Genomic DNA, 13,982 nt, shown 5'->3' on the forward strand with positions numbered 1-13,982 from the left:
CCTGTTCCTGGGGGAAAGCATTCGACTCTTCGCCACCAGGTGTGATGTTTGCTGTGGGTGTTGCTGGGCCAAGGAAGTTCTCTTCTGTTCCTGGCTTGCTGAGAGTTTTCATCAGGAATGGATGTTCAATTTTGTCAATTTTTTTTTCTACATCTGTTGAAATGATCATGGGCTTTTCCTTTTTAGAAAAGGATTACATTGGTTTTTGAATGTTAATCTGCCTTCCCCACTTTAATTTTTAGTCTTTGTTTTCTGTCTTCATTCCTGGTGTAGGCATGTGGAATTTCCCTTATCTGATTTGTTGCACTGTCCTCCCTTGAGCCAGCTCTCTGTTCCTGGCATCAATACGACTTGCTGGTGGCCCATTGAGTGGAGGCAGACATGGGCTAACTGCACAGGATTAGAAGGTTAGGTTAGTATTGAAACTGTGGCCAGGTGTATAATGGGCACCCTGGCTTCCTCGTTGGGGAAGTGGCATAACACCTCCTCTGGAGGTGTGTGTTCTTAGGAGAGAACCTAAGTGGTAGGAGCCAGAGGCCCACCTAACCGGGGTGCCAGCTGGTGATGCCCAGGTAGTGGTTACTGCCTGCCTGCCTCTCTTCAGTAACTGAAGAGCTTGCTCCTTCCTGGGAACACTGGCCTGCTCAGTGCTCCTGCTGTAGAGCCTTCAGAATGCCCTTGCTTTCCCCAGACTGGCCTCTGCCCGGGGTGGGAGTGGTGTGGATGCCTTTCTCTGTGAGCTGTGAAACATAGCACATGCTGGGTATCTCAGAGGCAGCCTGGGCTCCTGGTCCACATTCTCAGACCTTGTTCTATGGGACCCTCAGAGGGTCTTTGCCCCCCATATGGGGGGCAAGGGGCTGGCTTGACAGTACCTCTCCCTCCTCTTCAACTCCAGTAGCTCTGGCATCTGTTTCTAGGATGGGATGGCTTCTCAGACCAGTTTTTCCTAAAAGTATAGCATATACCCAGAAAAGTGCGTAAGTTCTAAGTTTATATCTCAGTGCGTGTTTGTGAAGTGAACATACCCCAGTAACTCCCACCAAGGTCATGGAATAGAGCTTCTCCCCAGAAGCCATTCTTCTTCCCTCTCCTAGCCTCTCCCCACCCCCAATTCCCCTGACTTCTGTCACCATGGACAAATTTTGCCAGCTTTTGAGCTTCCAGTCTTTCATTCGACTTGTTTTGAGGTTTTATCTTCGATGTTATGTATAGCAGTACTGTCTTCATTTGACATTGAACAGCTGGATCGTGACTTCATCATCTGTTTAGTGTTGGTGGCCATGTGGATGGTTTTCAGATGGGACTGTTCTGAATACGGCCGCCCTGACCATTCTCGACATGTATGCGCTCAGGTTTCTGTTGGTCCCTACCCCAGAGTAGGATTTGCTGGGTCCTGGGGTGTGAATGTTCATCCTTACATGGTGTTTGATACCATGCACAGACTTCCCTTCCTGCTCCACGTGATGATGTCCTTGGTTTTCTCCACAGCGGCTGTTGCAGGAATGCCTCCCCTGTTGCAGGAATGCCCACTGAGAAAGTCCCCACACCCACTGCTGGTCTTCTGGTTCCACACAAAGCTCAGGGCAGCAGGTGGGAGAAAGAGGTGGCCTTGAACCTGACCCCTCTCAAGTGTAGTCCCATGACGGCTCCGTGGTGATCCCCTTTCTTGAGTGCTTACTGTGAGCCAGTCAGGCCAGGTCCTGGGTGTTCGTGTGTGTCTCCTGTTCCCCTCCCAGGAGCCTGTAGAACACTTCTGTCATCCTCCCACTTCGTGGCTGAAGGAATGACTGAGTGAGCTAGGTGGGTGGGCTCGGAGCTCTCTGCTCACCTCCTGTGTGCAGTGTTCGCTCATGCTTTTTGCCCTGGAGTGTGTGGTGCAGCCCATTAGGCCGTGTCCTGCCTGGTGGCTGTTGTATCACGTAGGACAGGCTCACCCAACCCTCAGTTACCTTTAGGGCCTGGTGAGTTTGCAGATCTCAGATCCTGTTCTGTGGAAGGAGACGAGGGCTCCTCTATACCTAACCTGTGACTTGCCAAGTGATGTATCTGCTGTGGCACTGGCAGTTCCTGTTACTCTGCTCTCAGAACAGACATGGTGACCCCGTGTGGAGTACCCAGGAAGGTGAGGGCTGCGTGTCTGTCGCATGTCCGTGACTCACCCTCAGTGCTTACCCCAGGCAGCCTGGTCGTCAGCGGTGCAGCCTCAGGTTCTGGGGCTAGTTTGGGCTTGAGGCCCTCTGAGAAGGGGTACGGCCTTGGCTTTCTTCTCCATAGTCCTTCAGATGTCGTAAAGGAGCCTGCTGGGTGTTGCCACCATGGTGTTCCTGGCGGCTCAGTTCAGCCTCAGTTGCAGTGCCTCACCTGTTGCTTCTGTCCTTGCCTTCGGCCATTTCTACCCATGCCTCAACACTGGGCCGTAACCAGCCCTTCCTATTATCTCCCTGGCCTGTGTTTGGTGCCTTGTTGAGGGAAATTTTAGGCTCTCCCCTGTTCTCAGGACTCCCATAGCAGCCCAAGTGAGCAGACTGGCAGACTCTTGACATGCCACATTGGGCACTGTGCTGTCTTGAAAGGATCTTAGAAACCACAGAATGGCCTGGTGGGCAGTGGATAGGACCAGCTTGGCCTGACCCCCGTGGGCACAGTCTCCCTAGAGGGTAGTCAGCGTGCCTCAATGTCTACAGATGATCTGTGAATTTCCCAACATTCCACGCAGGCTTCCTGACTCCTGGAAGGAGAGCTGGGCTCGGGTTGGTGGCTGGTCTTGCTTCAAGTCTTGGTTGGGCCGGCACTGGAAGCCAGGTCCGGCCCGGCTGCTTCTCTGCCCGGCCCGAGTGCCAGGAGGGTTCACTGCAGTGCGGGAGTGCCCTGCCGTCCCCTTGCGGCTTCACTCAGCCTTCTCTCGGAGGCTGGCCCCATCGCTTCCTGAAAAGCTGGCTGGTTCTCATTTGGGGTTGCCGGTATTCTGGGTGTATGTGGGCCGAGCACTGTGTGCCCCTCCCACGGGCATCGGACGTTTCGTCTTACACAGCTGGTATTCTTACTGGCTGTTTCCATGAGAGCACGGCTGGGAGGGAGGAACCCACATGGTGTGCTGTATGTTGTCACAGGCACTGACAACCGGACCCTTCTGCAAGCATGGATGCAGATAGAAAACACTCTGCTTGGCTTTCTGACTTTGCAACTGCAAACTGTAGGAATGAACCAACTCCCAGATACGACACATTGAGAGCTCTTACACTCTCTGAAAGGGCCAAGTTACAACAGGAATTGTGCGTTGACCTGATTCAGAGGTCAGGAGAGCTGAAGCTTGTGGTTTTGTTGGGAAGCGCTGCTGGGACAGCTGAGAGAAGGGCTTGAGGGCCAGCACTGTGGAGAGAAGTGCTGGTCTCCCCCACTTCCCCCGCTTTGTCTGCAAGCCTCTCTCACCTCCGCAAGCCTCTCACAGAGGTCCCCTGGTTGGCCGCCGTTCATGGTAGCGGCCCTGGGCTCCCTCTTCCTGGGCTGCTCATGAGGTGCAGGCAGTGTTCTCTGCCGGCTTCCTGGGCCAAGTCGCAGCTGCAGTCGGCTGCTCTGGCCACGGGTGCTCTGTGGGCTGTGAGTGTACAGCAGGCAGGGCCACGCAGGCAGCGGCCACCCTCCAGCTGTGGACGCTCTCGGGGAGCAGATGGGCCCCACTGATGAGGAAGTGCTTTTGTGCTTTTGCAAGTGGTGAGCTTGGCGACTGCGGCTGAGACACAGCCCCCGCCCCAGTGTCGCTCTTCCTCTCAGCAGCCGTGAATGAGAGTGACTTAGCTCCTGTGGGTGTGAGGTTCCCATGGGGTCCTGGCAGAAGGAGGCGCCTTTGAAAGCCAGGCAGGGCGCTGACAGGGCATCTGCCTGAGGAAGGTTCCCCTGGCGCCTGCCTGGCTGTGGGACAGAGCAAGGCAGAGCGGGGCCAGGAGGCTGCACCTTGCAGAGCTGAGAGGTAGACTCAAGGCACATCGACTTGTTTTCCTCACTCGGGAAAGTCGGGTGGGACACACGCTGGTCAACACCAGGCTCACCTCTTGCACTGACTTGTGGTAGAGGCAGTTTGAGTCACAGAACGGCACCCGTTTTGGGAACGTGTAAAGTTCATCAGAAGCGGGAAGACTTGCTGTGGCTGAAGAGTGAGGCTGGGACCAAATCACAGACACACACTCGCCTGGCAAAGCCCCTTTCACCAGCGTGCACACCCTCAGCAAACACGACTGACACCTGCCATGGGGCTGGCAGGGCATGGTGACTCAGCCAAGGATGACCTTAGAATGCTCAGCACGTCAAAAAGCTCGAGGTTTGCTTGCTTCTGGGTGCCATCTGTGTCGTGTTTTGGTTTGGAAGGACAGCTTGCTTGCTGATGAACAGTTCCAAAGCCTTTTGAGCTAATTGGTTTTTGTAAATTCTAGTCTAGACTATTCTGCTTTAAAAAAAAAAAAAAAAGTGTGACTTCCACATGGCTGGTTTTAAAGTGAACTAGCTTTTACCACTGACCTGGTGGGCTTTAAGCCCCTGAAGGAGTTGGTGTGGGCTGTGCTGCATAGGTGCAGGGCCACAGTGTGCTCACGGGCTGGCTAGACAGGCGGGGTGAGTCCCACCTCAGTGTGTGTCATTTCAGGCCCTGGCAGGGAGACTGCAGTGCCTTTGTCATTTACCAAGTGGTCTGCAGCTCAGGGCAAGCACTGGGGATGGGCTGAAGGCCCTGCTGTTGGAGACCTCTCAGCTCTAGAGCACCCTAGGTGGGAGACAGAGGCAGCCCAGAGACCATCATCCATTGGTGCTCTGGGCACGAAGCCACCCTGTGTGGCTACCAGGAACTCTGTAACCTGTCCATTTTCCCACTGTGGCAGGTTGATGAGAGTATGTGGGTGGGAGGCTGTCACCAGCCTGGTGGTGTCTGGGAGCCCCCCCAGTAAAGCACCAGCTGGGCTGTGTATGGTGGGCAGGCCCCGTGCCAGGCTAGTGTAAAGCCACTCTCCTCCATCTTCAGCTGCATGGTGAGCACTAGGCTTCTGTTGCCTTTCTGGACCCTCAGATTTCTTATCTGTAAAGTGGAGTTTCAAGAAAGAGAAGCTAGAGACTTCGGTGCCTGCAGGAACCCAACAAGGAGTGGTCCTGTGAGAGTCAGGCTGAAATGCCTTACTAGCTTACTCTAGTGCCTTTGGGTCTCACCAGTTCTTGAACTTGGGGAGTACAGGGTTTCCCCTTTGCCACCAGGGCTGCACACGTCTAGCTGCACTGCCAAGAGATTGGGGATTTCGAGTGGAGTGGGAACCATTGATGCGTGGAGAAAAGGGAGCAGTGAGCGGATAGACGCCAAAGAAGTCTCAGTTCCTTGTTTCACATCAGGGCTGGAAATCCCCCACAGGGCGGTAATTATTCAGGGCCTGAGGTTTACCTACCTCTGCCCTGAATTACTGCTAGCAGGAGGCTGAGCAGTGGTGGATCTGCCCCCTTGGGCTGGCCCCACCTCCGCACATGGATCCAGATGCAGAGCAGTGACCCAGCCGCAGAACAGCTCTCAGACATGTGCCGAGGAGGTAGTGACATCCTGCACTAGATGGTCTGAACTCTGACCCAGCTGCTTGTGAGGGCCGCCGCCCTCCCCTGGTCCTGTCACTTGTGGGCAGCCAGTGCCCCTTCCTCCTCCTCATTCACTGTGAGTCACGCAGCAAATGTGGGTTAGACTGGCTGCGGTCGTGACCTAGCACTCGATGTGGGGCTCTCCAGAGGGAGGCCTGGCTGCTTCCCCCGTGCTCTTGGTCCTCTCCCGACGGGAGGTCCGCATAAGAACCCTGGGGTCTGGTGCTGGTAAGGAGGGTCCCCTCCTCGCTTGCCAGCATGTGCCCTGGGGCGTCCCTGAGGTGTAAATGGGGATGTGTTTGGGAAGGGTTCTTTCTCTCCCTGCCTGAGCCCGGCTGGGAGGAACCCAGTTTAGGGGGCTGCTTCCCCTCCTTTCTGCCTGGGATGGATATTGGTTCACTTTCCTGTCTGACCATGGATACCCAGTTATCCCTCGTGAATCACGAGTCTAGAATCTGCAAGCCCTTGGTGCAGTAGAGGAGAAGGCAGTTCCACCCTTGGTCACCAAGTGACCGTGCTCACCTGGGCCTCGCCCAGGGCTGCCCGCTGACTCCCACGGACTTCCGGCCCTGCCTCTGCTCCTCGGAGTGCTCCGCTGCTGCCTGGCCCACCTCGCCTGATGCCTGCCTCTCCAGAGGAGCCCTCCCTGCTCCTGACACTGCTCCTTGGCGCCTGCCCTGGGGACACTTAGGCATCCCCATGCACAGGGGCAGACATCATCACCTGGAAGGATATTTACTTGCAATAAAGAGGCCAATCAAATAATGAAAATATGTGGGCTGGGACAGTGAACAACTTACAGGAAAAGTCGACATTAGTAGAAAGGGTAGGTAGCACTTGGCTTCATTCATTATTAAGGAAATAAAGATGAATCTGTAGCTGTTGAAGGAGTCCTAATGAGAAGATGAGGCTGCAAGTGTTCAGACGTCCCTTGCATGTGAATTCTGCTCCTTTTGGGAAAGCTGTTTGGCAAGTGGTTTTGAGAGGTGGTTTTTTGTTTAGTAGTTTTGTTTTGGTTTCATTCCATGGCAATGAATTCCAGGGGAGATATCCAAAGGCCATGTATGTGCCAGGCTCTTCCTGAGAGCAGGAGGCTGTGAATGACCCTTGGGCTCTCTGGCCTGTAGAGCTGCCCCAAAGTCCCCCTTGGGGTCAGCGTCTGGGAGTGGCTCAGAGGCTTCCTTCCTGCGCAACAGTGGCATACTGTCTCTGCTGTGATGGTGGGTGAATGTATTTTTGGACAGACAGGTGCCAGGCAGGACCTAAAAACAGGGTGGTCTGTTAGGGTAGCGGGAGCAGTTTGGCTCCCACCGTGGCTAAGGTTAATGGAAGGCCATTGTGTAGTCAGCCTGCTTTCCCCAGGTCTGCTCTTCCTGCTGGCATCCTGGCTCACGCCAAGGTCTTTGCTCTGGACTTCTCTCCCCTCTCCAGGGCTTTGATACCATCTCACCTTCTCTGGATGTGTTGAGGCTTCTGCTGTCCACCTTGGAGGCCCAGCTTAGATACTGCTCTCACCACAGGCACCCCTGGCCTGCCTTTTACCTGACGCCTACCTCCCTCCCTGCCCCAGCAGTCCTGTACTGGGTTTTTTTCACAGGCCTGGAGCCTGGCTAGAAGCCTCCCCTTGGCTATATCTGAGCCTTGGCGTCTCTGCTGTGCATTGGGCCCTCTCGTTGAGGGTGGAGGCAAGGGCTGCAGGCTGCTAGGCTATTACTGTCTGCTGGATCTGAGGCTGGAAGCCCAACCTCGCACTGCATAGAGCCCAGGACACCTGCCTGTTAGCTGTGGTGAGGGCAGAACTTGGCCTGCTCCCTGGTCCTTAGGGCTTGATTGCCTCCAGATGCCCAGATAATGCTCCCTACACAGGCTCAGTGCCCTTGCTAGCATGGCTGAAGCAGGGGAACCAGAGGGATGAGCCCTCGGGCGGCCCTGAACTTGAGGAAGGCAGCAGACAGTGCTCTCCACAGCGCGGAGAGCCTGAGCGCCTCCTCAAAGCCGAAAGCCTCTTTGGATACCCGCCTGAGTGTAGGGGCTGCTCGGCTGTGACGGTGTGGTGACAGGCCTTTCCCCAGCCCCACCCTATGCAGCTTCCAGGAGGGTCTCTGGCTGTGCGAGGGTCTACAGTGCCAGCTTGCTCCAACCCCCAGGGTTGCTCAGGTGTTCTGGCTCCCCCCTCCTATCTGGCAGCAGGACAGCGTCTGCCCAAGGACAAGGACACTCTGTGCCACTGGGCTCGCTCTGTGGGCACTGCTGGTTCAGGAGTGTGTAGGGACCCAGGGCTCTAAATATACCAGGGTGAGGTCACTGGGGTGGAGAGAGGCCATGTGGCAAGCCCAGGACCCTGTCAGGGCCAGAATCCTAGGGCTGGGGACAGGGAGCAGGTGGCCTTGTTCCTGTGGGACCAGCCTCCTCACTGCCTGGTTTGTCAGGATATTTTCTTAGACATCATTGCTTTGGGGCTCCAAAAAAATCTTTGTCTACCCCAGGGTTGCAGAGATAGTCTCCTGTTTATTCTAGAAGCCTTAGAGTTTTTGCTTTCACATTTAGATCTGGGGTTCATTTTAATTTTTGAGTATGCTGTGATGCTTAGTGTAGTTGGAATCAACCCAGTGTGTATCTCCTGTGACTTTTCATCCACCGTGGTTTGAAGTTCATCTTGTTGATGTACTGAAGCTGCAGTGTGCTCATTTCTAGAGCTCTTGAATTTCTTAGTCTGTTCAGCTTTTGGACTACAGTGATGTCATTACAACATACGGCCACATGACCCACTCCTTTACATCACATTCATAAAATGTGATGTAATAATAGCTAACACCTTCCACTTGAGGTTGTGATAATTCAGTGGAGTGGTGCTGTATGGAAACAGACCTTGGTAGAACAGGGCCTGGCTCATAGCACGTGTCATCCGAGGTATAGAATTGCTTGGTCACAAGACACACAAGTGTTTGATTTGACCAGACACAGCCCAGTGCTCCCCAGAGTTGGCCACACCCCAGAACTACCTGGTGTTGTCAGATGCCATTTCCAGCAGTCTGGTGTGTATTCATTGCAGCCGCTTGTGGGTTCGGTCTGCCTCGCCTGATGGCCAGGAGAGTTGAGCACTGCTGCACGATCTTTTGTCATGCCCAGTCCCCATTCGTGTCTCCCCGCCCTTGTTCTCTGTGGGCTCAAACACAGACCGCGGGGGCCTGTGGCATTGATCTCCTCCCACTTTGTGACTTCTGCTCTCCTTGTGATGTCTTTAGATGAACTCTATAAAGATCTTGTTAATGCAACTAAGTTGATTAGATTATTATGCACAGCTGTTTTAAACGTGGCGCATTTTATTCAATAAGTCAACCTCCTGTCAGATGGCAGACTTAAGTGCATTTCCCACATCAAGAGTGAATCTTGTTTCATAAATGTGAATTTCAGTTGTGCGCAGCCACTTGGGCAGATGGGTGTGTCCGTGGACAGACTCAGTCACCTATTCACCGTGCACTGGAGGAGGCAGATGGGAGGGTGCGCACTAGGTGTCGTGTTGGCCCCTGGGAGCAGGTAGGAGGCTACAGGAGGTGGGTCTCTGGTGATGCTGGCCCCACTGGCTCTTGGGAAAGGGAGAAGTGCCTAGGGTCTGACAGTGGCTCTTGTTTTACAGATCCGGAACATGGTGGCGGTGCAGGAAGTCATCTCCAGCCTGGAGAAATACCCCATTACCAAAGAGGCACTGGAGGTGAGCGTTCCAGGTCTGAGCACTAGGGCGGGCAGTGAGGGCGGGGCCTGGGCTGCCCCAACCCTGGGCTTTCCTGACTTCTTAGAGCCTCAGAGACTTTGCTCACTGGTCCAGCAAGGCCTTAAAGGGAAGAGTGAGGGGGGCATGCCCTCCTGGCCTGCACTGTGCCAGTCCACAGCACACAGGCACTGCAGGAAATACGAGGCTTTAGTTCAGAGCTGAGGCCCCTTTCTCTGCAGGAGGCCCTGCACACTGCAGTGCGCAGCAGGGCTTCCAGTGAGTGATGCTGGCTCGAGGTCCCGTGTGCTGTTGCCTTTGCCACAGTGTACTCTCACCTAGAAATCTCCTCTGGCAAAGTGTCCTCGCGGTGGCTGTGAATGGTCCGCAGCCTTCAGGAGTTGGGAACCTGTGAGATGATGCTTCTGAGAATGCCCTGTCTGTCCCATGGACTGTAAGATCTGAGGACTTGGGTTTGAGAATTTAAATGTCACAAGGGACCCAAAATCTTGATAGGTTTTGTGTCTGGGAGACCCGTGGTTTAGGGGGCCTGTGGGGTCATTACAAAGATATGGAGCCCTTCCCCCAGCTCCATGGGAAGCTCCATTTCTGCCCAGCTCTCTTTTCACGGGGTGTCCCTGTCCTAAAAGCGTGTCATTGTGTCTCTCTGGCTGTAGGAAACCCGCCTTGGGAAGCTCATCAACGACGTCCGCAAGAAGACCAAGAACGAGGAGCTCGCCAAGCGGGCCAAGAAGCTGCTGCGGAGCTGGCAGAAGCTCATCGAGCCCGTGCACCAGAATGAGGCTGCGCTGCGGGGGCTGGCGGGTGCCCCCGGCTCGGCCAACGGCGGTGCCCATAACTGCCGGCCAGAGGCAGGGGCGGCCGGCCCGCCTAAGAGTGTCCACGACCTGAAGTACCGCAATGACATGCCAAGGCTGTGCGGGCAGCGGCTGGACAGGTTGGGCAGCCGCAAGCGCCGGGGAGACCAGCGTGACCTTGGTCACCCTGGGCCACCTCCCAAGGTCTCCAAGGCGAGCCATGACTCCCTGGTACCCAACTCATCCCCGCTCCCCACCAATGGGATCAGCGGGAGTCCCGAGAGCTTCCCCAGCCCCCTGGACAGCAGTGGGCACGTGGGCCCTGAGGGCAACCGCCTGGAGCACGGCGAGAACGACAAGCACAGTGGCAAGATCCCCGTCAATGCCGTGAGGCCGCACACCAGCTCCCCAGGCCTGGGCAAGCCCCCCGGGCCCTGTTTGCAGACGAAGGCTGTGGTGCTGCAGCAGTTGGACAAGGTGGACGAGACTCCAGGGCCCCCCCACCCCAAGGGGCCACCTCGCTGCTCTCTTGGTTCCCGGAACTCACGGCACGAGGGCTCCTTTGCCCGGCAGCGGAGCCCGTACACGTACAAGGGCTCCCTGCCCAGCCCATCACCTCGGCCCCAGTCGCTGGATGCCACGCAGGTGCCATCACCGCTTCCGTTGGCCCAGCCGTCCACGCCCCCTGTGCGGCGACTCGAGCTGTTGCCCAGCGCAGAGAGCCCTGTGCGCTGGCTGGAGCAGCCAGAGGGCCACCAGCGGCTTGCAGGGTTGGGCTGCAAGGCGGGGCTGCCGCCGGCCGAGCCCCTCCTGCCCCGGGCAGGCTTCTCCCCAGACTCCTCCAAGGCGGACAGCGATGCTGCCTCCTCCGGTGGGTCAGACAGCAAAAAGAAGAAGAGGTACCGGCCTCGTGACTACACGGTTAACTTGGACGGGCAGGTGGCTGAGGCTGGTGTCAAGCCTGTCCGGTTAAAAGAGCGGAAGCTCACCTTTGACCCCATGACAAGACAGATCAAACCTCTGACCCAGAAAGAGCCAGTGCGGGCCGACAGCCCCGTGCACACGGAGCAGCCCAGGACAGAGCTGGACAAGCCCGAGGCCAAGGCCAGCCTCCAGAGCCCTTTTGAACAGACGAACTGGAAGGAACTGTCGCGCAACGAGATCATCCAGTCCTACCTGAGCCGGCAGAGCAGCCTGCTCTCGTCGTCGGGCGCACAGACCCCGGGCGCTCACCACTTCATGTCCGAGTACCTGAAGCAGGAGGAAAGCACTCGGCGCGGGGCCCGGAAGCCGCACGTGCTGGTGCCTCATGGCCCGCCCACGGACTTCCCTGGGCTGAGCCGCGAGGTCACCCGGGACGATCTGGACAAAATCCAGGCCCACCAGTGGCCAGGGGTGAACGGGTGTCAGGACACACAGGGTAACTGGTATGACTGGACGCAGTGCATATCGCTCGACCCGCACGGCGACGACGGGCGGTTGAACATTCTGCCTTATGTCTGCTTGGACTGACCGGCCCTTCGGGCTCTAAGTGCATTCCCACCTTGCAGTCAGCCAGGGAGGACGGGCGCCAGGGCCCGCCGCCTCCAGTGGTTGGGAATCCGGGGGGTCCGGCCCGGGGCGGGAGGGAGGGGGCGAGAGTCTCTAGGTCTCTCTGCACTCATCCCTCTAAATTCTCCTTTTGTGAAATGCTGCTACCAGTTTACTAACAAAATTGCAAAGGAAGGACCGCGTGAAAGGAAGGCCAGCAAAGTGAGTTCAGAACTCTATAGCAAACCAGCTATAAAAAGCGTTAGTCTCCCACCCCAGAAGAGGTGCGGATGCTTCCCAGCCCTGGTGAGCTGGGACCTCAGTTGCAGGCAGGCACAGAAAACCTGTGGGAGAGGTTACCTTTAACACAGTGACAGAAGCACGCATCTCATCTTTGCATTTTCTGTTTTTAACATGGCCCTAAGCGTCTGAGGCAGTGGGCAGTACTGTGGCCTCGGTTTGCACCCCATTGGCCAGCTTTCCCATCACGGTGCCTCAGCTGTAGTGAGCTGCTGGCATCAGGCAGGCCGGCTGGCCACCCAGTTCGACCCATGCTCCCTGGGCGTCCACACATTTGTATCTGGTTTCAGTTACAGCCCAGTTTTTAAAGAAATGCTGCAGAAATTTGTTTTCTAAAGTTTATTTTGCCCCCTCTTCCATCTGACCACCAGACGAGTAACTTGCCTTTTGTTCTTCCCTCTTCAGTTTCCCCTTCCCACACATATCTAGAAAAGTTCACCTTTCTAGACTTCCCTTCCCTTCAAAACACAAAAGTAACCGCGGGTGCTACTGGTGTGTAAGCTGTACTGTTGGGCGAGAAGAGACCTGTCTGTATGCTGGAAACACTCATAACCATTCCTTTAGATTCGTTTGCCTTATGGTTATTTGTCATAAACGCGATTTGCAAAAACAAGGAGCCTTAGTGAATGTACAGTACCTAGACTTCTGTGTTCTCAGGACGCAGAAGGGAGCAACTTTGCTATTTGGTCCAGTAAGTGGACACCTTGTGATATAAATGTGGAAATAATAAAAAAAAAAAAACATTTGCACAAACCAGTCTGAGAATTGTTTTTTAATTTGGTCCTTTATAGCCACATTCATCCTCTCTGGATTCTGGATTAGCCAAGACAACCTGGACCCCATATCCAAGGTTCAGGCCCTATAGCTAGCCAGGCTGTGGGGAGGTGGGCAGGGCAGTCACCAAGTCCAGCCTATTAGCCTTCTGCATGGAGACTGACCTCTACCTTGCCTTTCATTCATTCAGGGTCACAATGCCTCTCCCACCTCCAGAGTCATCTGCTAACTCTGGGTGACAGAGTCGGAGAGACCACATCTGTCTCCATTCCAGACCTCACTTTCCCTAGAAACAGCTTTGCCCTCCCAAGCAGGCTCCACAACCCAGGTCTCAAGTGACCTTGTCTTACCCCTGAAATATTTGCAGTTCTTCCTTAACTATAAAGTGATGATCTTTTAATTCTTCTCCCTCATCTCTGAAACCATAAGCTTTGGCTTTCTATTTTTTTCAGTCTGGAATAATAAGTCATCTTGACCATATTTACTTGATGTCAGATGAAGAATCAACTCCCCCTTTAGAGGAGCAGCCCCACCAGGCAAATCAGGAGGTCCAGAAACATGCAATCAACCCAGAGCCACAGTTGCAGAGCCTTGGGGAATTCTGACATAGCCCTGGTGCAGGGCATACCCTCTCCTACAAGAGGGTGAAGTAGCTTTGAGGGCAGCCCCTGCCATCTACCACCTGTATGGAGCTGGGCTAATCACTTTACTCCTATACACCTGTCCCCATTTGGGAGATATAAATGATACCCCAAAGCTGTGAGGATTAAATTATATGATCCAAATTTAGCGGTGGGGAGGGGGGGCAAAAAGCTTGTCATCAGGACCATTTGTGCTGGGGAATAACTAGTTTCCTCAGTCCACTGTGCCTGTTTTCTCACATGTATTGTGGCCAGCTGACATGTGGGCATCCTGAGGATGACATCCTCCCGACAAAGGGTCAGAGGCACAGCTGGAAGCTATTAAGGTGCAGGTTGGCGCCCCATGAGCATCTCCTTTTCTCAGACCTGGGCTCTGAGGGAGGTCACTGCTCCTTAACCCCCTGCAGGCCCCACCTCTCCTGTGTCTGAGTATCTAGTAAGCCCTAGGGTACGGATACTGCCTGACTCAGAACACAAGGTTAAGCTGTGACTTCCCATCAACATTTTGCGGATCAAGTTGGGTTGCCACTTTTTAATTTGCCAAGTAAAGATAGAGTAGAAGGAAAATTTTACATTCCCTATCGCCCCCAAAGTTGGAAGTACATG

At 55.0% G+C, this 13,982-nt stretch overlaps 1 protein-coding gene across 2 annotated transcripts in view; it reads left to right on the forward strand.

Moving 5' to 3' along the window:
- Window positions 1-12,714, forward strand: part of MED26 (mediator complex subunit 26) — a 40,686-nt gene extending 27,972 nt beyond the window's left edge. For both annotated transcript variants that reach the window (XM_070792595.1, XM_019963925.2), the window contains 2 exons: window positions 9,242-9,316; window positions 9,991-12,714. In XM_070792595.1, coding sequence (XP_070648696.1) covers window positions 9,251-9,316; window positions 9,991-11,643 — 1,719 coding nt within the window. In that variant the 5' untranslated portion in view covers window positions 9,242-9,250 and the 3' untranslated portion in view covers window positions 11,644-12,714. The remainder of the gene's footprint in view (window positions 1-9,241; window positions 9,317-9,990) is intronic.
- Window positions 12,715-13,982: the final 1,268 nt, after the last annotated feature.

This window comes from Bos indicus, chromosome 7, assembly GCF_029378745.1.
Source record: "Bos indicus isolate NIAB-ARS_2022 breed Sahiwal x Tharparkar chromosome 7, NIAB-ARS_B.indTharparkar_mat_pri_1.0, whole genome shotgun sequence".
Lineage (NCBI taxonomy): Eukaryota > Metazoa > Chordata > Mammalia > Artiodactyla > Bovidae > Bos > Bos indicus.